The sequence below is a fragment of the Hypanus sabinus genome, unplaced genomic scaffold (genome assembly GCF_030144855.1).
Source record: "Hypanus sabinus isolate sHypSab1 unplaced genomic scaffold, sHypSab1.hap1 scaffold_1738, whole genome shotgun sequence".
NCBI lineage: Eukaryota > Metazoa > Chordata > Chondrichthyes > Myliobatiformes > Dasyatidae > Hypanus > Hypanus sabinus.
The window spans coordinates 37,186-64,524 of NW_026779823.1; the positions used below are offsets into that span (position 1 = coordinate 37,186).

At 45.2% G+C, this 27,339-nt stretch overlaps 1 protein-coding gene across 4 annotated transcripts; it reads right to left on the bottom strand.

Moving 5' to 3' along the window:
• Nucleotides 1-3,239: 3,239 nt before the first annotated feature.
• LOC132387315 (zinc finger protein 229-like) lies at nucleotides 3,240-22,012 on the bottom strand. 4 transcript variants are annotated; one of them, XM_059959677.1, is made up of 6 exons: nucleotides 21,893-22,012; nucleotides 18,129-18,301; nucleotides 16,761-16,927; nucleotides 8,876-9,041; nucleotides 7,925-8,142; nucleotides 3,240-6,051 (listed from the first exon to the last, which is right to left on the bottom strand). In XM_059959677.1, the coding sequence occupies exon 6, from the start codon at nucleotides 5,641-5,643 to the stop codon at nucleotides 4,243-4,245; it is 1,401 nt and encodes a 466-aa protein (XP_059815660.1). In that variant the 5' UTR covers nucleotides 5,644-6,051; nucleotides 7,925-8,142; nucleotides 8,876-9,041; nucleotides 16,761-16,927; nucleotides 18,129-18,301; nucleotides 21,893-22,012; the 3' UTR covers nucleotides 3,240-4,242. The 4 variants fall into 4 exon arrangements, with proteins under 4 accessions (XP_059815660.1, XP_059815659.1, XP_059815661.1 ...); XM_059959676.1 differs by lacking the exon at nucleotides 8,876-9,041; XM_059959678.1 differs by lacking the exons at nucleotides 7,925-8,142; nucleotides 8,876-9,041 and having other exon boundaries at nucleotides 16,761-16,923.
• Between the last annotated feature and the right edge of the window lie 5,327 nt (nucleotides 22,013-27,339).

A 27,339-nucleotide genomic window follows, 5' to 3' on the forward strand; every position in this document is an offset into this window, starting at 1 on the left:
GGTGACCAGTGGTCTGCCTCAAGGATCGGTTCTGGGACCCCTACCCTTCGTGACTTTAATAAATGACCTGGATGAGGAAGTGGAGGTACGGGTTAGTAAATTTGCTGATGACACAAAGGTTGGGTTAGGTTGCAGGGGGATATTGATAGTCTGCAAACCTGGGCTGAGACGCGGCAAATGGAGTTCAACCCAAAGAAGTGTGATGTGTTTCATTTGCTTCGGTCAAATATGATAGCATATAGTATTAATGGTAAGCCTCTTGGCAGTGTGGAGGAACAGAGGGATCTTGGGGACGGAGTCCACAGGACACTCAAAGCTACTATGTAGGTTGACTCTGTGGTTAAGAAGCCATACTGTGCGTTGGCCTTAATCATCCGCAGGCTTGAGTTTAAAAGCCGAGATGTAATGTTGCAGCTATATAGGACTTTGGTCAGACCCCATTTGGAGTACTGTGCTCAGTCCTGGTCGCCAAACTACAGGAAGGATGTGGAAGCCATAGAAAGGGTGCTGAGGAGATTTACGAGGATGTTGTTTGGATAGGGATAGGTTGAGTGAACTCAGTCTTTTCTCCTTGGAGTGATGGAGGATAAGAGGTGTCCTGATAAAGGTGTTCATGAAAATGAGAGACATTGATCGTGTGGATAGTTAGAGGCTTTTTCCCAGGGCTGAAAGTGCTAGCACGAGAGGGCATGGTTTGAAGATGCTTGGAAGTAGGTACGGAGGAGATGTCAGGGGTATGTTTTTTTTACATAGAGAGTGGTGAGTGGTTGGAATGGGCTGCTGGCAATGGTGGTGGAGGCGGACATGATAGGGTCTTTTAAGAGACTCCTGGGTAGGTACACGGAGCTTAGTAAAATAGAGAACTGTAGGTAACCCTTGGCATTTCTAGAGCAAGGACATGTTCGGCATAGCTTTGTGAGCCAAAGGGCCTGTAACGTGCCGCAGGTTTTCTATGTTTCTAAGGTGCTGCACGTGAGGCTGCTTAACAGGATCACAGCTCATGGAATTACAGGGAAGAAACTTGTACTGACAAGGGAGAAAGAGTCAGAATAATGTGGGCAATTCTGTTTTGCTGTCGGTAACTAATGCTGTTCTGTAGGGGTCAGTATTGAGACCGCATCGTTTCATGTTAAATCTGAATGTTATGGATGACGGAATTGATACCTTGGTGACGAACATTGCAGTTGATCCAAAGATCAGTACGGGACAGGTAGTTTAGAGCAAAGCGGGAGTCTGCAGAAGGACTTCGATAGGTCTGGAGAATGCCAGCAAAGTAGCAGTTGAAATACAGTGTATGCAAGTCATGTACATTTGGTAGAAGTAATTGGGCGTAGAAAAAAAATAAATGGGAGAAGCTTGAAAAAATTAGAGGTGCATAAGTGCTTGTAAGTCCTTGAGCAAGAGGCCCTAAAGATTTGCTTGTAGATTGAGTTGATTAAGGATGACAACTGCAATGTTAGCAATATAAGAGCAAGGATGCGATACTATAGCTTTATAACGCATTGGGCAGATCACTGTTGGTGTATTGTGAGCAGATTCCGACCTGTACTTCCGACTTATTATCTGAGCAAAAGATGTGTTCGTATTGGAGTGGGTCCGGAGAAGTGTCAAAGAATGATTCCAGGAAGACCAAGTGTGGATGACCTGGATGAGGAAGTACGTGGGAAGGGATTCACTCAGTCATCCAACCTACAGAAATTTATCAATATTCACTGCTGCTGATTTCCACACACAAATAAATCAAAAGGGTTATGCCCAATCAAATAGATAATTAATCGATCAATAGCCCCCAAACAACACGGCCTAGCCGGACACATAACAGGGAACTTTACATCTCACAACACTGGATTCAGTAATGAAACCCGTGATTAATGTTCTTGTCCCTCTGAAATCATAAGAAACGCACATTGAGGTGCATTTTAATACGAGCGCTTCCCCACAGGTGATGTCACACAGACCCCCCTCGTGGCTGACGTCACGCATGGGCTTCACACACTGGGATCTGCCCTTACGTGCACAGTGTCTTACGTCATCCATGCGCTGCTGAGCTCGGGCTTTAACAGTTTAATAGCTGGGCTAATAGTCACGTGATCAGCCGTCCCCCACAGCTGTCAACTGAGGATTCAGGGGCTGCGCTATTCCCTCTGATCCAAAGCGATGTCAATCACTTGTTACCACCAGTCGCAGAGGTGGACAAGTCCAGAGGGTGTTACCCCCGCTGAGATAGCCTCCCGCTCCGGCCTCAAACTCCACATCACAGTGGAGTAAATGTCCGTTTTTTGATTTATTTCCATTTCCCTCCAAGGGAAGTTGGGGTGTTTGTGAAGCGTCTGCTGCGGCCGGAGTCTGATGTGTCGCCGAGAGGTAGGAGGAGACCACTCGGCCCATCGGTTTGATGCCAGTTCCCTGGGGAGGGAGAGGAGGGATTTTATTGAATGGAAAAAGATAGTGTGAGAGGGGGCGGGCAATATGTTTGTCCCGGTGGAAATCTGTGGAAATATCTGAGCCCACAGTGGAGGCGAACAGAGGGATTTACATTGGGGGGGGGGGAAACACCAGCAGACGGTTGACCTGCAAGTGGGGCCAATGACGGGGGTAGGAGGTGAGTGTTTGGGGCAACACGGGGCTGCTGAAGATGAACATTTTTTGCACAGATGATTAACCAAGTGGTTAGAGAGTATTTGTTATAGAGTGTGCAATAAAGTTTCAACAGACTCATCCCTGAAATGGTTGGGTCATCATATGAAGAAAGATCAAATGTGATAACCCTTTCATTTAGAGAATCGAGGACTGAGAGGTGAACACATTGAAATGCCCAACATCATTACCGGTAGAAACAGGGATCCCAGTCTCTGAAAAAGGGGGTGGATGCCGATATTTTATAATAAAACCCCTATTGTTTTACCTTTACCTCCTCTCCCATTTTATGGTTGCCTTGGTCCTTCACACCCCCTTACCTGCTTAAGATTCAGCCCATTAGCAACAGTCAGCAATTCATTCTTTTTGGCTTTTCTTAATGCCTCAGGGGTTGGCGCTTCCAGAAATTTATAAATGTCCATTGCTGCTGATTTCCACACACAAATAAATCAAAAGGGATTTCCCCAATCAAACTGATAATTCATCGATCAATAGCCACCAAATGTGTTCATATCCCAGACGCAGGCCCCAAATTTGTTATGAACCACAATGCTTTAGAAACAAGCCAGCAGCAATAGACTACACCTGGAGTCTGGTTTTGATGTTAAATCTGTCTTTATTAGAATCTACTTGTAATATTGCAACTTAAACAAGATAATCAGAAGTTAATAGTGGTACATTTATAAATGTGTGTAAATATAACTCCCAAACTATTGAGCTCGGGGGGAAACAAGGCTCGGAGTCTTGAGAGGGTAAAGTATGAAAGTTCAGTTCAACTACAGAATAGGCGATAAGAGAGAGAGATTTGTAATCCAGGATAAATGGCAAGAGAAGGCAAAAATGTCGATATTATGTAGATAATATGTAGATATGTAAATGTGTACATTCCTCAGGTTCCATGGTGGTAAAATGAAAGAACAGTCACTGTAGAATTTATCCGTCATCATTCCAAATCCACATACTGATTATCACCGAAAGTGACTTGTCACAAGGGGTATGTTTTCAGGTGAACTACCACACCACAGCCAGTCAAGGGTTAACACATAAGTGGTCTCCACAAGATATCCCAAATGAGATCCACTCCCATGGATCAAACAATGTGACATCCACACATTTGATGTACATGAATCGATAATTAACCCAACCTTGTGGGCATAGGAAACTTCTAAACAGTGACCCTTGGTCACTAGATCCCTGGTTTCAATCTTTCCATTTTTCCTCCTTCGTCTCCATTTGACTCTGAGTGTCTGTGTCCTCGGTTAAAACTTAACAAGCTGAGCGATGTACACAGGCTGCAAGTCAGACTGATTCATCTTCTTAATCTCTCTCTCTTAAAATGAGAGTCCACAGCAAAGGAAACCCAGGGATTCATAACAATGGCAAGTCCCCACTGTGAACTGACTGGTGTGCCAGTAGTTGTGATGACTGAGTGAATCCTATCCCACAGTCTAAGCAGGTGAATGGCTTTTCCCCAGCATGAACTCACTGATGATTCTGTAGGTGGGATGACTGAGTGAATCCCTTCCCACAGACTGAGCAGGTGTATGGCTTCTCCCCAGTATGAACTGACAGGTGTGCCAGTAGTTGGGATGACCGAGTGAAACTCTACCCACAGTCTGAGCAGGTGAACGGCTTCTTCCCAGTGTGAACTCGCTGATTCTGTATGTGGGATGACTGAGTGAATCCCCTCCCACAGACTGAGCAGAGGAACGGCTTCTCCCCAGTGTGAACTCGCTGATGTCTCTGTAGGTGGGATGACCGAGTGAATCTCTTCCCACAGACTGAGCAGGTGAATGGCTTCTCTCCAGTGTGAACTCGCTGATGTCTCTGTAGGTGGGATGACCGAGTGAATCTCTTCCCACAGACTGAGCAGGTGAATGGCTTCTCTCCAGTGTGAACTCGCTGATGACTCTGTAGGCTGGATGAATGAGTGAATCCCTTCCCACAGTCTGAGCAGGTGAACGGCTTCTCCCCTGTGTGCACTCGCTGATGTACCAGTAAGGTCGATGACAGAGTGAATCCCTTCCCACAGACTGAGCAGGTGTATGGCTTCACACCAGTATGAACTGACTGGTGTGCCAGTAGTTGGGATGACCGAGTGAAACTCTTCCCACAGTCTGAGCAGGTGAATGGCTTCTCTCCAGTGTGAACTCGCTGATGACTCTGTAGGTGGGATGAATCAGTGAATCTCTTCCCACAGACTGAGCAGGTGAACGGCTTCTCCCCAGTGTGAACTCTCTGATGTCTCTGTAGTGTGGATAACTCAGTGAATCCCTTCCCACAGACTGAGCAGGTAAATGGCTTATCCCCAGTGTGAAATCGTTGATGTCTCTGTAGGTAGGATGACAGTGTAAATCCCTTGCCACATTCTGAGCAGGTGAATGGCTTCTCCCCAGTGTGAACTTTCTGATGTCTCTGCAGGTCAGATGACTGAGTGAATCCCTTCCCACATTCTGAACAGGTGAATGGCTTCTCCCTAGTGTGAACTCGCTGATGATTCTGTACATGGGATGAATGAGTGAATCCCTTCCCACAGACTGAACAGATGAATGGCCTCTCCCCAGTGTGAACTCGCTGATGACTCTGTAGTGCGGATGAATCAGTGAATCCCTTCCTACAAACTGAGCAGGTGAACGGCCTCTCCCCGGTGTGAACTCGCTGATGTCTCAGTAGGTGGGATGACTGAGTGAATCCCTTCCCACAGACTGAGCAGGTGAATGGCTTCTCCCCAGTATGAACTGACTGGTGTGCCAGTAGTCGGGATGACCGAGTGAAACTCTTCCCACAGTCTGAGCAGGTGAACGGCTTCTCCCCAGTGTGAACTTGCTGATGACTCTGTAGGTTGGATGACTGAGTGAATCTCTTCCCACATTCTGAGCAGGTGAATGGCTTCTCCCCGGTGTGAACTCGCTGATGTCTCTGTAGGTTGGATGATGCAGTGAATCCCTTCCCGCAGACTGTGCAGGTGAATGGCCGCGCCCTGGTGTGAACACGCTGGTGTGCCATTAGGTCAGAAGACCGAAAGAATCCCTTCCCCGAAATTCAGCAGATGACCAGCCTCTGCCCAGTGTCATCTGACTGGTGTGTCCACAAGTGGGTTGCCCGACAGAATCCTTTCTCACACACAGAACAGGTGAATGGCCTTGCCCATTGTAAACTTGCTGATATACTTTCAATTGTGATAACTGAGTGAATCCATTCCCACTGTCTGAGCAGGTGAAAGGCCTTTCTCCTGTGTAAAATGACGGGCTTGCTAGATGTTCAAATGACCAAGTGAATCCCTCCGCATAGTCTGAGCAGGAAGGACGGTTGATTGAATCCCTTGCTCCACCTCTTAAATATCTAGACGGAGACAGCAAAACTGGCGTGTCGTGTTTGAGATTCCTGGAGACAAATTTCTTCTCATTTTTTATCCTGTAAAAGATTGACAAAATCCATCAATGGGTGTAGGACAACATTTCAGATGAGATTACTTGAGTTGCCAAGGTTTGATTTAGTATCACACTGTTACAGTGAGGTTAAACTCAAGTTGGAAGATAAATCATCTCCTGACTGGGCAGAGTGCTGCTATCTGGAATGACCATCTATTCCCATATGCATTTCAAGTTCCAACTCCTTACAGTGCAGGGTTACAAACTGCAGCTGGATGCACATCTTGGGAGTGAGGGCATCAGGGACACTACAGGTCTTCCCATCTACCCTCCATACCCTCCAATACACCCTCTAACTTGTAATAACCAGTGTGTACATAAATCTTGCACTGTGCATTTTTTTTTTACCCAGTGACAAGATGTGCACAGTGAATTTTTATAGAGAGGTATTCATTTTAAGAGCTGGCAAATCACTGTCAATAGGAACATTGATCTCCTCTGGGTTCGATCCAGTTCATCTGCACTCTCACACAACCTATGTAGCTGGCCTGTAATGGGTAATGAAGGATTTTCTCACCAAAATTTTTTGCATATTGTCCATATGAGGTTTGCTTGCTAAGTTACACTTTAAAAAGTCAGATTTCCAAATATCACTCCACTTCTACCCATTTGCAAATTCTCCAGCAACTACTGCAACACCAGAATACACACGAGTATCACCAGTATTCCCCTGAAGCCTCCCCCATTGACTGACAGTGGTGAACTCAGTGATGGCAATGCCAATGAATATGAAGGGAAGGACAGGAGTCTGTCTCATTGGAGTCTGGCACATTTGGGATGTGAAAGATACTTGCTGCCCATGACAAAGGTGTTTGATATCATTACATACCCAGAGAGAATGGGACAAAACATGTTCTCACGGATAGAAAAGTCCAGAACAAGAGGAGGTAGAACAAGCAACAGACACAAAATGCTGGAGGAACTCAGCAGGCCAAGCAGCATCTATGGAAAAGAGTACTAATGCTGAATTCCTCTAGCATTTTGTGAGTGTTGCTTGGATTTCCAGCATCTGCAGATTTTCTCTTGTTAGTGATTGGAGGTAGAACAAAGGTGATTTTCTCAACTGGTGATGTAAAAGATTTTGTTCCCTTTCTCTGAGTTGCTAATCCTTGCCTTTATTATAGCTGGAGCTCAGCTCTATCTGAGAGATCCATCGGTTCCCATTCCCTCAGCAGCCGGAAGCTCCCCGGGGCCCATGTATGGATTGTGGTGCTGAGAGACAGGGACGAGAGCAGGACTGTCCCGGGATTGTTGGCCATGGTGTCCGGATTTCACAGGAATTGTCCTGAAGTCAGTGTTTAAGATAAAAACACAGAGAATTGCTCTTATCTGTACCCGACATTTTCAAGGCCTTCTGTGTACTGCACGCATACGTGATACTCAGGGATGGCCTCAGCCTGACGCCTGCATATTTCATCTGCACTTTAGAGCCAGCAAAATTCTTAACGCATGGCCCTCTGACACATCACGGTGCCATTAAACATTTCTGCAAGCACTGGTTCAATGACCATACCTCATTTTTTTTTATAGTGTGTGTAGAAAAAATCTGCAGCTGTTTTAACACAGAAAGTGGCTCCCATAAACAATATACTCAATATCAACGTGTATCTAATGCCAAAGTACAATGCTGTTATAAAACACAGGAGATTCTGCAGTTGCTGGAAATACAGAGACACACACATGCACAAAAAGCTGGAGGAACTCTGCAATTCAGAGAGCAACTAAGCAGCGAAGTACACAGGCTAGGCATGCTGAAGGGGCTCGGCCTAAACATTGTCTTTTTATTCCTCTCCACATTTGCTGCCTGAAATTAACCACCATTTTTTTCGGTCAACCAGTTTCCAAATGTTTCTGACCTTTCTTTTGTAGTCACATCCTGCTGGTTCCTCCTGATTCCTCCTCCTCCTCGTAAACACTGGACCCCATCTCTCTCTGGAGCAACTTTAGGTTTTTGACTCTGCACCATCGAAGATTCACTCGCTACTCTGCTGTCAGACTTTAGAGGTGCATTGTGTTTCGAGACCCCAGGTTCACTTATAGTGAGTGTCGCTTTAAGTGCTTCACTGAGGTGGGGCTGTGACATCATTCACAAGGAGAGAGAGAGAGAGAGAGAGAGAGAGAACGTCAAAACCACAGTGAGCTCATCGTCTTTTTCACCCGGGACAAAATCATGCAGGTGTATAAGATGATGAGAGGCATTGGTCGTGTGGATAGCCAGAGGCTTTTTCCCAGGGCTGAAATAGCTAACATGAGGGGGAATAGGTTTAAGCTGCTTGGAAGTAGGTACAGGGGAGGCGTCAGAGCCAAGTTTTTTAAGCAAAGAGAGGTGTGTGTGTGGAATGCACTGCCAGCGACGATGGTAGAGGTGGATACAATAGGGTCTTTTAAGATACTCTCAGATAGGTACATGGAGCTTAGGAAAATAGGTAGCTATGCGGCAGGGTAATACTAAGCAGCTTCTAGAGTAAGATACATGGTCGGCACAGCAATGTGGGACAAAGCATCTGTAATGAGTTGTGCATTTATATGTTTCCATGCAGTTCACGGGAAATCTCCTATCCCACAGAGTGGTGACTAGTTGCAACCTGTCATCTCAGGGAGAGTGAGAGGGGAACGGCAGGGAGAGATTTTGATATACGGATATGGAACAGAAACATGGGCAGGAACCAGATGGGCTGAGTGGCCTTTTTAGAGTACATTCTGAGTGTGGTAGAGACAGTAAGTACCTGAGACACGGGATTTGATACAGAACTGATTTATCTTTCACAGATCCACAATATTAAACACCAATCTAGATTAAGACTAACATCAGCAGAACGGAGTCCTCCAATGCTCAGTGACCAGGGTTCAGTCCTGGGTGCGACGAGCAGCCACAAGAACTTCAGAATCAGAACCGTCCCTCATGATCCTGCAGCTGCCTTCAGTCACCGTGATGGCTAAACTTTTAACACAGAGATGACTTGAACATCCTCCCTGATGTAGGACCGCTCAGACCGATGATGTACGGGAGAAGGAAAAAAAAGAGATAATAAAGTTGTTTGCACCGTTAGGGATAAACAGAGAGGAAAAGGTGGAATGTTTCTTGAATGCATCTATTTTAATGCTGGGAACATTGTAAGAAAGGTGGATAAGCTTAGAGTATGGATTGATAACTGGAAATATGATGTTGTATCTATTAGTGAAACATGGTTGCAGGAGGGGTGTGATTGGCAACTAAATATTCCTGGATTTTGTTGTTTCAGAAGGGCAAGGGGGGAGGTATTGCAATGCTTGTCTGAGAAAATATTGCAGCAGTGCTTTGACAAGATAGATTACAGGGCTCATTTAGGGAGCCTATTTGGGTGGAATTGAGGAATGGGAAAGGTATAGTAACACTTATAGGGGTGTATTGTAAACCACCGAATTGGAGGAGCAAATTTGTAAGGAGATAGCAGATATTTGCAGTAAGCACAAGGTTGTGATTGTGGGAGATTTTAAATGTCCACACATAGAAACGTAGAACATAGGTGCAGGAGTAGGCCATTAGGCCCTTCAATCCTGCACCGCCATTCAGTATGATCATGGCTGATCATCCAACTCAGAACCCTGTACCTGCTTTCTCTCCAAACCCCTGATCCCTTTAGCCACAAGGGCCATTTCTAACTCCCTCTTAAATATAGCCAATGAACTGGCCTCAACTGTTTCCTGTGGCAGAGAATTCCACAGATTCACCACTCTGTGTGTGAAGAAGTTTTTCCTCATCTTTGTTCTAAAAGGCTTCCCCTTTATCCTTAAACTGTGACCCCTCGTTCTGGACTCCCCCAACATCGGAAACAATCTTCCTGCATCTAGCCTGTCCAATCCCTTTAGATTTTTATACGTTTCAATAAGATCCCCCCTCAATCTTCTAAATTCCAGCGAGTATAAGCCTAGTTGATCCAGTCTTTCTTCATATGAAAGTCCTGCCATCCCAGGAATCAATCTGGTGAACCTTCTTTATACTCCCTCTATGGCAAGAATTTCTTTCCTCAGATTAGGGAACCAAAACTGCACACAGTACGCCGGCTGTGGCCTCACCTGGGCCTTGTACAACTGCAGTAGAACCTCCCTGCTCCTGTACTCAAATCCTCTTGCTACGAATGCCAACAAACCATTTGCCTTTTTCACTGCCTGATGTACCTGCATGGCCACTTTCAATGACTGGTGTACAATGACACCCAGGTCTCATTGCACCTCCCCTTTTCCTAATCAGCCATTCAGATAATAATCTGTTTTCCTGTTCTTGCAACCAAAGTGAATAACCTTACATTTATCCACATTAAATTGCATCTGCCATGAATTTGCCTACTCACCTAACCTCACCAAGTCACCCTGCATCCTCTTAGCATCCACACAGCTAACACTGCCACGCAGCTTTGTGTTATCTGCAAAATTGGAGACGCTGCATTTAATTCCATCGTATAAATCATTATTGTAAACAACTGGGGTCCCAGCACAGAGCCTTGCAGTACCCCACTGGTGACTGCCTGCCAATCTGAAAAGGTCCCATTTATTCCCACTCTTTGCTTCCTGTTTGCCAACCAATTCTCTATCCACTTCAATACCATACCCCCAGTACCGTGCGCTTTAAGATTGCACACTAATCTCCTGTGTGGGACCTTGTCAAAAGCCTTTTGACAATCCAAATATACCACATCCACTTGTTCTCCCCTATCCATTCTACCAGTTACATCATCAAAAAATTCTTTAAGATTCGCCAGACATGATTTTCCTTTCACAAATCCATGTTGTCCTATTATTTCACTTCTTTCCAAATGTGCTGTTATTACATCTTTCAAAACAAACTCTAACATTTTACCCACCTCCAATGTCAGGCTAACCAGTCTATAATTCCCCGGTTTCTCTCTCTCTCATTTTTTAAAAAAAGTGAGGTCACATTAGCCACCCTCCAATCCTCAGGAACTAATCCAGAATCTAAGGAGTTTTGAAAAATTATCACTAATGCATCCATTATTTCTTGGGCTACTTTCTGAAGCACTCTGAGATGCAGACCATCTTGCCCTGGGGATTTATCTGCCTTTAATCCCTTCAATTTATCTAACACCACTTCCCTACTAACATGTATTTCCCTCAGTTCCTCCATCTCACTAGACCCTTGGTCCTCTACTATTTCCAGAAGATTATTTATGTCCTCCTTAGCGAAGACAGAACTAAGGTAGTTATTCAATTGGTCTGCCATGTCCTTGTTCCCTATGATCAATTCACCTGTTTCGAACTGAAAGGGACTTACATTTGTCTTAAACAATCTTTTTTCTGTTCACTTATCTATAAATCATTTACAGTCAGTTTTCCACTCTCGATCAGGAAATAGTATCGGAAAAGGGATTCCAGCTATCAGACGCTACAATCACTCTGTTAGGGTTCGAAGGCACGGAACGTACATATTCACGTACCCAGCCTCTGCAGGTGGAATTCCAGGGGAGCCAGTGTGAGGTTTCATTTACAGTCACCACCAGACGGGGGGTGTAATCTCGCAGGGAGAGACTTGCTCTGTCCGTTGGAAGTCGAGATTCTTTGCACAGTCAATGCTGTCACCCTTGTCAGGTGAACAACCGACAGCTTCCCCAGTTTCTGACCCCCAGGAGGAGGGCAATTAAATTGGACTCCACTCCTTCTGCCAGCAGCCAACCCTCATGTGACTCTGCGCTTTGACCCTACGGGGTGCGCCACTGAGGAAAGCCAATATTATGCATCCCCCGAGGGACAGAAGTTCCCAGTCACGGTGATTAGAGAGGTTAAAGAAAGAGACGGTATTGCATTACTGGCCGAATTTCCGGATTTCCTTTGGCGACAGGCAGAACTGGTAGTTGCCCATACTGTGGCGACCCATTTCCTAGCGTATCCGAACCGACTCACAATTAGATAGCCTACGGGGGTTTGCGAGCACAGAGCTTTGGAGCCTCTGCGCCATGGGGGGCCGGTTGACAGAGGCTTAAAAGTGAGGCTGAAGTTTTCGAATAAAGTTTTTTCCTTCGACTGCAGTTACCGACTCCGTGTCGTAATTTTAGCGCTGCGTGTAGCACACCGCTACAATACCACCATTAGGATTTGCACTGGGTTCAAGCCAAAGAGCCCAGGGTTCCTGCCCTACACCCTAACAAAACAAGCCTTCAGCACCGAGGGAGACTGTGGGTCGAGTCCAGGGGTGCGCAAACTTTTTGACTTGTGGGCCACAAAGGGTTCTAAAATTTGACAGGGGGGGCCGGACCAGGAGCAGATGGACGGAGTGTTTTGGTAATACACCTCATAAGAGAAAATAAAATATCATGGGATATGTAGACAACATGTGCTTTAATTTCAATTGAAAATGCATTACAACAAAATATCTGTCTTTGAAGTCCCATGGTATTTAGCTATTTATTGAAATGACTTTTAAAACACTGAAAATTAAATGAATAAAATACAGCTTTTTTAAATAGTAACAGTTACTATTTTAAAGCACTGAAAATTCTGTTATCCTTCAAGATAATATCATCATCACTCTCCTCCTGCCTGTCTTTATTTCAAAAACGGTAGGAGATGCAGGTCTACTTGTCCTGCTCCTTCTTATTCAATAGTCCCCTGTGCCAAAACTCAACAATGACCAGCACAAGGACAGAACAATGACAGCGCGCCAGTATGCAGAGCGCGTTATTTGATCTGGAGCGCATTTTTTATCTTGAGAACGTACGTGCACCTGCACACTACTCATGTCCATCACTTAACAGCAATGACGTAGCATGTAATGCTTATTGAAAAAAATATTTTCAAATGCATTTTTTACATAACACAACGAAGAAACTTATTTTTAATTTCAGTGGGAACAATGTTGTTGGTCTCCCTTTTTAGCCAGCGCATCAAAGTCTGGATTTAGTTTTGTTGTGGCGATTCTCAGGATGGATCTGAGGTGTTGGTCAGTTAACTTGGATCTGTGGCTGGCTTTGTTGATGTTCATGACGCTGAACGCCTGTTCACACAAATAGGTCGAGCCGAACAAAGAGTAAAGTGCAAATCTGGAGTAATACGCTGCACCTCAACAAAGGTCAATGTGTAGTGGTGTGCTACATGCAGCGCTAAAATTACGACACAGAGTCGGTAACTGCAGTCGAAGAAAAAAAACTTTATTCGAAATCCCCAGCTTCACTTTTAAGCCTCCCTCAACCTGCCCCCCGTGGCGCAGAGGCTCCAAAGCTCTGTGCTCACAAATCCCCGCAGGCTATCTCCCTTAGCCGGAACGCTGGCTAATTGTGAGCCGGTTCGGATGTGCCAGGAAATGGGTCGCCACAACTGTATATAGAGTGCGTCGTCTATTGGGAAAACACCAGAATTGCGGGGAAAAAACGTTAACAAGGCTTATTAATATAATTTCATCAAGTTCTGCGGGCCGGATTAAAAAGCTTAACGGGCCGCATATGGCCCCCGGGCCGTAGTTTGCCCATGCCTGGTCTAGTCCAATATAGGAAGGAGTCTATGGTGAAGACGGGATATCTGGTAAGAAAACCTTTTAATGGTGGCCAATCCCATGCTGTACCCCATCTCTGTGCAATTTCAGGCCAAGAAGTCTGTCGCACCAACTGCCCCCCTGTCTGGATCACCATGAAAGAAGGACAGACTCTCCCATCCATTTAGCAATATCCCCTCAATCCCGAGGCAAATTTTTATGAGAATAGAAGCTCTTTTGTGGATCCAGCAGGATAACAATATTCTGACTATGCAATAGTGATGGGCAGTGAAGTAATTGAGCAGGCCTCTTTTGAAGCAGCTGTCTCCGCCCAGAAGGCTGAGCTGTTTGCTCTGACTCGTGCCTGTATCCCAGCAACAGACTAAAGTGGGAACGTTTACACAAACTTCCATTATGCATTTGGAATTGTACATGACTACTGGGCTCTCTGGGAATGTGGGGATCCCTGACTTTCTCTGCCCACCCCATTAGTAATGCCACCTTTGTAAACAACTTACTCACCGCTCTACAGCTACCTCGAGTTTTGTTTTGTTTTTTCTCTGAGGAGAAGCGAAAACTGTGGTCCCAGATGGGGTGCCAGAAAGACCCCGACCTAGGTTTTTGGATCACCCAGTGGGACAGGTTTGTGTTCCTACACAGTTTTTACCAATATTGGTCGATTATATATGTAATTATACACACCTGGGAAAGGAGGGAATGGTTGGTAACCTGTACCCTGCACACTGGGTACGAGTCCCTTGCCAGGTGGACCTTTTCGTGTCTACAAGTTGATTTTATTGAATTGCCTAGAGTACATTGCTATAGATACTGCATAGTTATTATAGATGTGTTTAGTAGATGGGTTGAAGCTATTCCAACTACCAACAATACTGTTATGACTGTTGTGAAGGTATTATTACAGGATATAATTCCCAGGTACGGCCTGCCAGAGATGCTGAGCTCTGACAATGACCCACACTTCGTGATGAAAGTAAACAAAGGCGTATGTAATGAACTAGCTATCCAGCAACAATTCAACTTTGTACACCACCCACGGGCCGCTGGCACAGTGGAGAGAGCCAATGGCACTCTGAAGAGTAAATTGGCCAAACTAACAGTGGAGAATGGACTCAGTTGAAAGTCCTACCAGTTCCATATGAGGGTTACTCCACAGGGGAAAACAGATTTTTCACCAGCTGAAATTATTTATGGATGGCCCATGAGGACACTCTGGGGACTAAGACCTTCTGTACCATTGCTCCCAGAAAGTCTACCAACAAAATTGGATATTCATACCCAAGGGGAAGACATGGGGAAATTTATATGCCAACTATCCAAAATTTTCCAAGCATACATTCACAGGTACGACAGACTTACAAGGAAGAGAATTACTCTGCAGAGAGGAGTGACTATCCTACCATGGAACCTGGGATACTTTTTTCCTGACAAACAACTGGGATTGAGGGAACCTTGGACCTCGGTGGAGAGGACCATATTAGGTGTTGCTGACCACTTACATGGGTGTGAAACTGAAGGGGCAATCTCGGTGGATACAGCAATTAGGTGCCAAACATGTTACTGAAGGAACTGTGTAGAAGGTCTCTCTTAGACTAATGGAAAACGTATTGGTTGTTAGTGGTGTTCATGGTTATGTCTTTGAGAGGGCTCACCCCAGCATCCGGGGGCACCCATGTCAACATTTCCATCTTTCTGTCATACCTATGCCAAACAGGTAGAACTAGGTGCCTGCTGGGTTTGTGCTGAAATTCCACAGCATGGTAAAACTGTGGTTCCAATGTCAGTAATCCTGCTCAACCAGAGTGAGGAACTCTCAGCCCGGGCTTTTTCAAATAACTTCCAGGGAAGTGAGATGAGGACCTGTGGTCCAGTCAGAGATAACTGCGGCTGTCAGTGTTTTCAGGGATGGTGTCTCTGGCCCCCATCAAATGGAACTTCCAATACTGGGAAACATGCATCCTGGCCATACTTGCAGGCGCCCAGCAGCCGAGAGGAACAACTGAGTCTGCTTGATTTTGAATGATTACTTTTCTCTCCTATGGAGTAGCCAGGAATTCATTAGAGATAATCAATTTGTATACAGCACTTGAGGAGCTGGCCACAATACTGCAGGGGCCCTGAGAGAAACACAGGCCCAAGTAATGGAAATATCCACTGAAATGATTGCAATCTGGCAAACAGTCGTACAGAATCGTACGGCTTTAGAGTTTATCCCAGCTGAGAAAGAGGGAACCTGTGCTGTCATTGACACAGAATGCTGCACGTATATCCCCTAATGAATCTACTAACATTACACCCCTCTCCGAGCACACTGAACAGGAGATTGACAGCATCAAGAAAGTAGGGCAGGATTTACACAGGTTCACCGATTACACGGGTGATCTTTGAAGGCCTATTTGGTAATATGTGGGGAATAAAACTGCATTATGGCCTAATATTTGTATATATCTTTATTGTAATTACTGTTGTACACTGCCTTTACCCACTGATAAGTCAATGCTGTCGTCAGATGCTTTCTCTGTAAAAAGTTACTGCATTGTTGATAATGTAATGATCAAAAGGAGGGAAGGATAAAGTGTGTAAAATGGTTAACACTTTGTTAAACAATAGCAGCCTGTTTTTCTGAAAGAAACTGCTGATGATCAATAGATGTACTAAGCCATGCTGAGCCATATTTCTTCTTGAGGGTAGCTAGCTAGGGTTTCCGGATGCTTATCTCCTTGCGCATTCACATGTAGAGATAGGATAACTTCAGTCTGTTCAGTGTGGGTAAACCATTATGACTATTTTGTAGTTTGTCTTTAGGGGCTCCAGCCTGTCATGTAGTACATAGCCTGTCTTGTGGGGGTATCTGGATGGATATATCTGTGGTGTAAGGGGAATTGTTAGTCAGTTAGTGGATTGGGTGGGAACAGTCACAGACTGTTCCTGTTTGAGCAACTAAGTAAGCAAGCCCCGGGTGCTTGGAATAAAGAGTTTGTACCGTACGGTCTCTGAGTGACTTTATCCGGATTCGACTTCCACAGAATGGGAATGGTTTTAAAGGGCTGCGCTGCTGGAAGCTCATTACCAGACCTGGAGTGATTGCAACTGGGTCTGACAGAGGCATAACTGGTACTTCTGGGCACATTCAGTCTCCCTCCAACTATCTCCAACTTTCCTTTGTACAGGTATGTAATATCTAAAGGACCAGTGTTTGAGTAAATGAGACTCACCAGACTTTCTCCTGACTGAATCAATGGAAACCCTGAGTCAGATGGGTCCTCTCCAGTCGGTGCTCTCAGTCCTCGGGCTGGTTCACTTGTTGCTGTTCCCTTGTCTTAGCCGTGGTTTGCTTCTAGTTGGGGTTTTTCTTCCAAGAAACCTCTCACCGCAGGTCTAACTTTAACCAGAGAGACAATGAAGCACAATAACAATAAAAAGGAGAACCAAACATTTCTGGTTAATGTTACTGAGAACAAAACGTAGAAAGCTGATATAATGATCTCAGTAAACATTTTTATATTGTTACTCACACATCACAAAACAATACAGGATAAGGAGGAGCCATCATTCAGTCAGGAACAGAATTATGTGATTTGGTCCAACTGGTCTGCCTCACCATTTAACCATGGCTGATTTTCATTCCAACACCACATTCCTGCCTTCCTCCTGTAACCCTGAGCTGCTCAGCAATCATCAATATGTTAATCTCTGTCATATGTATACCCAAATGGCAGCTTCAACCACCCTCTGTGGCAACAAATTCCACAGATCAGACATCTTCTGGCTGAATTTTTTCCTCCTCTCAGTTTTAAAGGAAAGCTTCTTTATTCCGAGACTGTGCCATCAGATCACAGACTAATGGAAACATCCTCTCCATGTCCACTGTATCCAGGATTTTCAGTATTTGGTAGGTTTATTTAACCAAACATCCCTCCACCATCCCCACCATCCCTTTGAACTCTGTTGAGCACAGGTCCAAAACAATCAAATGCTCCTCATACATAACGCTGAACATTCCTGAGATTATTCTTGTAAACCTTGTTCACAACAACTGTACTGAACACATTTCTAGGAATAACAAACTAATTGGCACCAGGGTAATTTGCAGGGAAAAGTTGTGGTTACTTTATTGTTCAACTATCAAAGAGTGAGCCATTTCCACTTCCACATTAAAACTGATACATTTTAGGAAACATAAACCAATCCAGAGTGAATGTAATAAAAAGAAATTGGAATGACCAAACTGCTCAGCAGGTAAGGAACAGCTGTGGGGAGGGGGACAATCTTTACAATTCAGGTTAATAACATTTTGTCAGGATGACTTCAAACATTTTCAGTTTTTAGTGCAGAGCTCCAGCAACTTAAGATTGTGCCCGATTTCCACCACTTCATCCAGATTTGACTTCCACAATATGTGAGTGATTTTAAAGGGTTGGGCTGCTGGAAGCACATTACCAGACCTGGTGTGATTGCAACTGTGTCTGACAGAGGCATAAATGTTTCTTCTGGGCACATTCAGTCTCAACAACTGTTTCCCATCTTCTATTGTACAGGTATGTAATGTATAAAGAACCAGTGTTTGAGTAAATGAGACTCACCAAACTTCCTCCTCACTGACTCACTGGGAACTCCAAGTCAGCTGATTCAGTGTTGTTCTCTCCAGTTGATGCTCTCAGTCCTCGGGCCAGTTCACTTGTTGCTGTTCCCACATCTTTAGCCATGGTTTGCTTCCATTTGGGGTTTTTCTTCCAATAAACCTCTCACCACAGGTCTAACAGTAACCAGAGAGATAATGAAGCACAGTAACAATGAAAAAGAGAACCAAACATTTCTGCTTAATATTACTAAGAAAAAAACTCACTGAAATTTAAACGTTGAAGCCAAATATAATAATCTCAGTAAACAATATTATATTGTCCCTCACACATCAAAAAACAATATAGGATAAGAAGGAGCCATCATTCTGTCATGGTAGTACAGGAACAGGATCAGGTGATTTAATCCATCTGGGCTATAAACATGTAGGAGCAATGTGTGGTTCAGTGCCATGCTCAAGGATACAACACACTGCCTGGCCTGAGGCTCAAACTCATGACCTTCAGATTGCTTAACCACTTGGCCACATGCACATCACAGAAACCACTCTCCCCCCTAGACTTCCCAGTCCCTCGGTAAAGCAGGCAGTGAAATCAAAGATCCCCAAAACCTGAGACGTTCTCCTTTCTCAGCCACCCCAGTCCAAGAGAAGACACAACAGTCAGAAAGCTCAAGGACAAATGTGAGCAGCCTCAGGAAACGAGGCGAGTTGGGGGAAGTTAACGGGACTCAGTGACCAACATCAGATTCCCCAACACAACATAGAGGAAGTACCCTGACCCATCTGGGGACTCTGAGCACACACCACGTCATCTTGCATTACAAAGTGAAGGGTAGGACAGATCGACAGTAAACAGACTCACGTGACCTGTCAGTGGGTCTCCCTTTTCAACTCTGTGGAAGACAGCCTGGGCTCCAGGTTTGGATCGTTCAATGCAGATTAAGTGAAGTCTACACATTTTTGCCCAGCCCAGATAATCGGAAAATAAATGAGTAATTGGTCCTCAGTTCGGGGCTCACGGCCAACGTCGGATCTCCCCGCTCGGGATCGGTCTCAATACTCCCCGATGGGAACGCAATATCTTCAGCCCACAGACAGTGATTCCAACCCCTGGCTCCCCCACCCAGGAGGTGAGGAGCCTTCCCTCGATCCCACAGGTGATGCACTTCAGCACTGAGCGGAAAAGAAAACACCGCCCAGACGGAGACATTGAACATGCGCGAAGTGAGTGTCACATCATCCGGAGGGCGGGTCCTCGGAAACAGATGCACAGGTGCTGCCCATCTGCTGTTAAATGGGAGGGGCAACGGGATCACGTGAACAGTCGGGTCTCCCACCCCAGGCAGAGTTCTCCAGCTACCCACCACTCTGTGTAAAGAAACAAACTTGCTGCTTACATCTCCTCTCACCATAAATATATCAGACATTTCAACCCCCAGGAAAAATAGATTGTCTGTCCACTCAGAATCCGAATCAGGTTTATTATCACCGGTGTGTGTCATGAAATTTGAAAACCGTGCAGCAGCAATTCAATGCAATACATATTATAGAAGGAAAAAAAAAACAAAATAAATTAATAAAAATAAACAACTAAATCATTTACAGTTCATCTGAGACCCTTACTCTTTGTGATTTTGATAAATGACCTGGATGAGGAAGTGGAGGGATGGGTTAGCAAGTTTGCTGATGACACAAAGGTTGGAGGAGTTGTGGATAATGTGGAGGGCTGTCCGAGGATTCAGTGGGACATTGATAGGATGAACAAGTGGGCAAAAAAGTGGCAGATGGAGTTCAACCAGGATAAGTGTGAAGTGATTCATTTTGTTAGGTCAAACATAATGGTAGAATATAACATTAATGGTAAGACTCTTGGCAGTGTGGAGGATCAGAGGGATCCTGGGGTCCCAGTCCATAGGACACTCAAAGCTGCTACGCAGGTTGACTCTGTGGTTAAGAAGGCATATGATGCATTGATCTTCATCAATCGTGGGATTGAATTTAGGACCTGAGAGTTAATGTTGCAGCTATATGTGATGCTGGTCACACCCCAATGTGCTCAATTCTGGTTGCCTCACTACAAGAAGCATGTGGAAACCATAGAAAGGGTGCAGAGGAGATTTACGCAGATGTTGCCTGGATTGGGAAGCATGCCTTATTAGAAAAGTTTGAGTGAACTCGGCCTTTTCTACTTGGAGCAACAGAAGATGAGAGGTGGCCTGATAGACGTGTATAAGATAATGAGAGGCATTGATCATGTGGATAGTCAGAGGCTTTTTCCCTGGTCTGAAATGGTTATGGCAAGACAATACAATAGGTACCTGGAGACACTGGAGAAAAATAAAGAAATACTAGCTTAGAACAATAGAGGGCTATGGGTAACCATAGTAATTCCTAAGTTAGGGTCATGTTGGCACAACTTTGTGAGCTGAAGGGCTTGTATTGTGCTGTAGGTTTTCTATGTTTCTGTGAATCAATTAAAAATCGTGCAACAAACAGAAATACTATATATTTTAAATGTGAGGTAGTGTTCAAGGGTTCAATATCCATTTAGCAATCGGATGGCAGAGGGGAAGAAACTGTTCCTGAATCACTGAGTGTGAGCCTACAGACTTCTGTACCTCCTACCTCATGGTAACAGTGAGAAAACGACATGCCCTGGGTGCTGGAGGTCCTTGATAATGGACGCTGCCTTTCTGAGACATGGCTTCTAATCGTCTGGTAATCTTCTAAACGTCTATCCAGTCTCACCCCAGCCGGCAAGGCTCCGGAGAAAACGACACAATTTTGTCCAACCTCCCGTTACAGCTCAGGCCCTCTAATCCAGGCAATATCCTGGTAAACCTTTTCTGCGCCCACTCCAAAGCCCCGCTATCCTTCCGAGAATAGGAGAGACCAGAACTGTATGAAACACTCCAGATGTGGTCTAACTAGTTTTATAAAGCTGCAACGCAACTTCCCGACTTTTGAACTCAATGCTTCAACTAATAAAGACAACCATGCCATTTGTCTTCTTAACCACCCGATCAATCTGTGCAGTCTCTCTCAGGGAGCGATGAACTTGGAGTCTAAGGTCCCTCTGATCATCGACACTGTTCAGGGTTTTGCATTTAACAGTGTACTGTCGCATACATTCGACCTACCGAGCTGCCAAGATGATCATCACTAATCAAATCTCACTGAGATTTCTCAGGTCCTGTTGAATTTATTGCCAAGTGCACAAGTACGGGAAGGTACAGGGACAGAGAAACACTGACTTGTGGCAGCATCACTGGCAAGTACATTCAGATAACACACAGAACAGCAATTTTACAATTCTCTGTCAGTAACAAGATAGAAACATGTTTTACGTCATCCTGCTAATAGGACCAGAACAACGGGCTGAGCGGCGGCTCATCTCAGACGGTTCGGTGTGAAGGTCTCACAACCCGGACCGATCCCGGCAGATTCTGTGAAGGAAGCGAGGCGAGGCCGCCAGTTCGGGAAAGTTCATCCCCTCCCCCTTCAGGTTTCACCGATCACCTTGTGTTTCTCTCTCCCTTCCCCTCCCCCACCTTTTATTCTCCAGTCCTGCCGAAGGGCAGTAATGTCGGTAATGTCGACTGTATTCTTCCCCTAGATGCTGCCCGGCCTGCTGAGTTCTTCCGGCATTTTGTGCGCGTTGTTCGCATTTCCAGCATCTGCAGATTTTCTCTTGTTTGAGTTCGGGAAAGTTAACTCACTACCCAACGTCAGACCACCCCGCTCGGGACCGGCTTCAATACTCACTGAATGGAAATTGTTGGTGTTGCCCCGCAGAGAATAATCCGTCTCCGGCTCCCCGTCCAAGGGGGCGAGGACCCCCTCCTGATCCCGATCCCGATCCCGAACCCGAACCCGGACCCGCCGCTGACCCACTTCCACAAAGAAAAAAAAATCACTGCCTGGCTCGGCACTGTGAGCATGCGCAGTATGCTTCTTTTTTGCGTTACAGGCGATGGGCGGAGCCACGGAAACAAACCTGCAAATGCTGCCGATCTGCGGTAAAACACGATCACGTTTCGCTGGAGGGTCTCCCATGTGACCGGTGACTGTTCCTCGCCATTCACATACTGCCCTACCCACCGCCGCATTTCCCACATTATTTCATTATTTCCCTATATCATTTCCATACGTATTTAGATTTCCCCACCATATCTTCCCCGATCCCTTTCCCTCCAGCCCCAGGTCACAGAGTTCTCAGAGTTATAGTCTCGATTCACTTCCCATCCCGACACACAGTTCAGACCCACACAGAAAATGAGCTGGTTTCTTTTAAATCAGTGAACACACACAAAATGCTGGTGGAACGCAGCAGGTCAGGCAGCATCTACAGGGAGAAGCGCTGTCGACGCTTCGGGCCGAGGCCCTTCGTCAGTCCTGAAACGTGGACAGCGCTTCTCCCTGTAGATGCTGCCTGACCTGCTGCGTTCCACCAGCATTTTGTGTGTGTTGCTTGAATTTCCAGCATCTGCAAATTTCCTCGTGTTTGTCATTTAAATCAGTCTATGTTTATAAACACTCATTTCTATTCACATTTCTCTGGCCTCACTGGACAGGAACACTGAAACATTAAGTGAGAAACAACAGGAGGAGGCCGTTCGGCCCCTTTAACCATCAGCAAGATGGAGGCTACTCTCCCATCTCAGCCACATGCTTCTACCGATCTTGATTTTCTCGATCCCTTGGCTCTCCACAAATCTGCCAGCCTCTGTTTTATGTGAGGACGATCACCGAGTCTTCAACACCCTCTGTGGTGGGGATTTACCGACATTCACCACCCTCGGAGTGGAGACATTTCCCCTCATCTCAGTCCCGACATTTTAACTGCCATCATATTTGACCTACTAAAATGAACCACTTCACACTTACCAGGGCTGAACTCCATCTGCCACTTCTCAGCCCTGTTCTGCATCCTATCAATGTCCCGCTGTAAAGTCTGACAGCCATCCACACTATCCACAAAACATTCAACCTTTGTGTCATCAGCAAACTTACCAACCCATCCCTCCACTTCCTCATCCAGGTCATTTATAAAAAACACAAAGAGTAAGGGTCCCACAACAGATCCCTGAGGCACTCCACTGGTCACCGACCTCCATGCAGAATATGACCCATCTGCAACCACTCTTTGTCTTCAGTGGGCAAGCCAGTGCTGGATCCACAAAACAATGTCTCCTTGGATCCCATGCCTCCTTACTTTCTCAATAAGCCTTCCATGGGTTAACTTATCAAATGCCTTGCTGAAATCCATGTACACTGCATCTACTGCTCTTTCTTCATCGATGTGTTTAGTCACATCATCAAAAAATTCAATCGGGCTCGTAAGGCACGACCTGTCCGTCACAAAGTCATGCTGACTATTACTAATCATATTATACCTCTCCAAATGGTCATATCCATAGCGACTTATCCAACTTGATGCTTTCCAAAAGCTGCAGCACATTCTCTTTCTTAATATCTACATGCTCAAGCTTTTCAGTTTGCTGCAAGTCATCACGACAATCGCCAAGATCCTTTTCCATAGTGAATACTGAAGTAAAGTATTCATTAATTACCTCTGCTATTTCCTCCGGTTCAATACACACTTTCCCACTGTCACACGATATTTCAGGGTGAAAGGTGAAATATTTTTGGGGAATCTGAAGGGGGATTCTTCACTCAGAGGTTGGTGAGAGTGTGGAATGAGCTGCCAGTGGAAGTGGTGGATGTGGGTTCTAGTTAGACACTAAAGAGAAATTTGGGTAAGGACATGGATGGGAAGTGTATGCAGGTTGTTATTTCCACAGTCATGTGCTTTGCTGCTAATTACCGAACCCAGTAATTTACAGAATGGGTGTAGAGGCTGCCCAGTGACTGTTCCTGTGATCAAAGTCACTGAGACGTCTCATCACTGAGCAGATAATGTCTTCTCCATTCCCTTTCACTCAGTCCATCACTCAACACCTTCCATGTTTACAGGAAATCACAGAACTCACAGAGAAGGAAACCGTGACAGAGGATTCCCTGCTTTTCCTCAGACCTGGTGATGGGGAAAGGCTCCCAGTCGCAGAGAGTGATGTGGGAATCAGGAATGATTTGGCAAAGTTGGACAAAATGCTGAAAAGATTTCTGCAGCTCGGTATGGTAAAACAATGCACCGAACTGAAAATAACATTGAAATATTGCTGACGTAACAAAGAACGTCAACAAACTAACCCTGCAATATGGTGTAAAATCCCGCTCCCCATACTAATACGGGTTATACACACCAAAGAACAAACTGCCGGAGGAACTCAATGGGTCGGACAGCATCTGTGGAGGGAAATGGACCATCAACATTTCGGGTCGAGACCCTCCCTCTGGACTGAGAGTGGACGGGAAATAGTCAGAGAAAAGAGGTGAGGGCTGGGGATGGGGCAAGAGCTGGGGAGTGAGAGGTGGATCCAGGTGGGGGGGAGGTGGAAGGTGGAAATAGTGACAAGGGTGGGACGTCAGTAGTTGGGGCAACACAGGGCTGCAGAAAGTTTAAATTAATTCCATAGAGGATGAACAAAAAGGTTAGAGAGTATTTGTTACAGAGAGTGCAATGAAGATACACCTAACTGATCTCTGGAGTGGTGGGGTCATAACTTGAAGAAAGATCAAATGTGATAACTCTAAGTGTCATTTAGAGAATCGAGGACTGAGATCTGAACACATTGAAATGCACAACATCATTACCGGTTGAACCAGGGACCCCAGTCTCTGAAAAAGGGGATGGAATCGAGCCCGTGACTCTGTGACCTGGGGGTGGAGGGAAAGGGATCGGGGTAGATATGGTGTGGAAAAGTAGACATGTATCTGGTATAAATATGGAATAATGTGGGTAATGCGGCGTATGGGTCGGGCAGCGTGTGAGAGGGAGAGGAGCAGAGACACCGGTTCAGGAGGGAGTCCCTCCACCGGTTCCTGTTCACGTTTTTCTGCAGATCTGCAGCATCTGCGAGTCACAGCTCTACGTGTCCGTGCAGCTTCATCTTTTACCCGTTCAGTCAAGTCAGTGAGATCCGGATCTGTCACATCCTCTCGTTGTGGGTGGACAGTGTTTTTTTTCCCTGCAATATTTTCTGCATGTTTCATACACAGTTTCGACGTGCTGAAGTGCTGCCGACGTTTCTGGGTGTCTGACCCATTGATGTGAGAATTTAGCCATTTGTATTTATCTGAGCTTCTCATAAATGTGTAAAGTTTAATTCAGCTTCACTTCAGAATTTCCAAAGCAACAACCCAGTCAGTCAAATAGTTCCACAGAATTAAAAGTTTATTAGATTTTTATTTTTTCTATTTTTGAACTATATATATATTCTTATTTTAAATCACAATTGTTAAAATCTTTTGTTAAGAATTAGGTTCTACTGCTACCACAGAGACAATAAATTTCATGGCACATTTCCCCTTTCATGAGTTATATTTCATGGGTTGAAATTCCCCTTGGGGATGAATAAAGTATCTATCTATCTATCTATCTATATGCCGGTGCTATTAAACCTGATTCTGATATTGATATGGGAGACCCACCACCGGTCACCTGATCCCAGTTACTGCAGATCGTAATGTGAGATTGAAGCATTTTCCATATATTTGCTTTCCACAGAAATGACAACAGTTCAGTTTCCTTCTGAGGTTCCAGAGCAGAAGCTCAGTCTGTCTAATATTTCCACAGAATTAAAATGGGGAAATTTGTTTATCATCATCACGTACTGAGCTACAGTGAAAATCTTGCCTGATGTACCATCCACACAGATCGATACATTACGACGGTACATTGAGCTGATATACAACAAAAAAATAACTGTAACGAAGCATTATGGCTGCAGAGAAAGTGCAGTGCAGATAGACATATGGTGCAGGGTCACGCTGAGTTATATTGTGAAGTCGGGTCCATTTTATCATTCATTTGGCATAACTACAGACAGGAAGCCATCCTTCAGCTTGGTGTTACGCACTTTAAGGCTTTTGTATCTCTCCGCCAATGTGGGAGCGGGTTTACAGCAAGAATGTCCAGGTTGTGAGGGTCTTTGAGTACATGGCCTGCTTTTCCGAGGCAGGGGAAGTGTAGGAAGAGTCCATGGAGGGGAGGCTTGTTTCTCTGATCTTCTCTGCTCTCCAAAGTTCTCTGCAGTTCCTTGCAGTCATGGGCAGAGCAGTAGCCATACGAAGGCGTGAAGTATCGACAAGGAGCTCAGAGACCTCGGCCTTCACCCTGCCTTGTGTCGCTGGATCCTGGACTTGCTGTTAGGTCGCCGCAGGTGGTAAGAGTGGGCTCCATCTCCTCTGCCTCTCTGGCCCTCAGCACACATAACCCAGAGGGTTGTCTCTTTGGCCCCCTCCTTTACTCTCTGTGCACCCATGACTTGTGTTGCCACCCACAGCTCCAATCTGCTGATTAAATTTGCTGACAGCACTACATTGATTGGCCTAATCTCAAAAAATAACTTTCAATCGATCAAATACCTCCTGACAAGGCTCGGTCCAAACAAACTTTTCAACCTTCTTCAGGAGATTAGTCAGAGGAAGAGCGATAGCAGCCAAGTTCTTCCAGAACTTAAAATAATATCCATCCATTCCCAGAACCCTTCTAAGAGCCTTCTTAGCAGTCAGAATAGGAAGTGACGAAATTGCCTGGACTTTTGCCCGAACAGGAGCAAACTTGCATCGACCTACAACATAGCCAAGACAGGTCACAGTGTCATGGCCAAATTCACTCTTAGCTAAGTTAACTGTAAGGCTGGCCTTGGAAAGCCTGTCAAACAGCTTTTCTACTTCAGAGATATGCTCTTCCCAAGTGTCACTCCCTGTGACTAAGTCATCAATATAGGCATCTGTGTGTTCTAATCTCGAATTACAGAATCAATCATTCTCTGGAATGTTTCTGGAGCATTTTTCTTTCCAAAAGGTAAAACATTGTATTCATACAACCCAGATGGTGCCACAAATGCAGAAATATCTCTACCTCTGTCCATCAATGGAACACACCAGTACCCTTTCAACAGATCAATCTTTGTAAGATATTAGCTATTCCAACCTTATCGATGCAATCATCTATCCTAGGGATAGGATAGGCATCTGTTTTTGTTACTGCATTTGCCTTCCTATAATCAGTGCAAAATCTAGCACTGCCATCAGGTTTGGACACAATAAAGCAGGGTGAGCTCCAATCTGATGCTGAAGGACTA

Coding starts and splice junctions, on each gene's coding strand:
- LOC132387315 (XM_059959678.1), bottom strand. CDS start 5,643: ATGGCACACCAGCGTGTTCACACCAGGGCGCGGCCATTCACCTGCACA.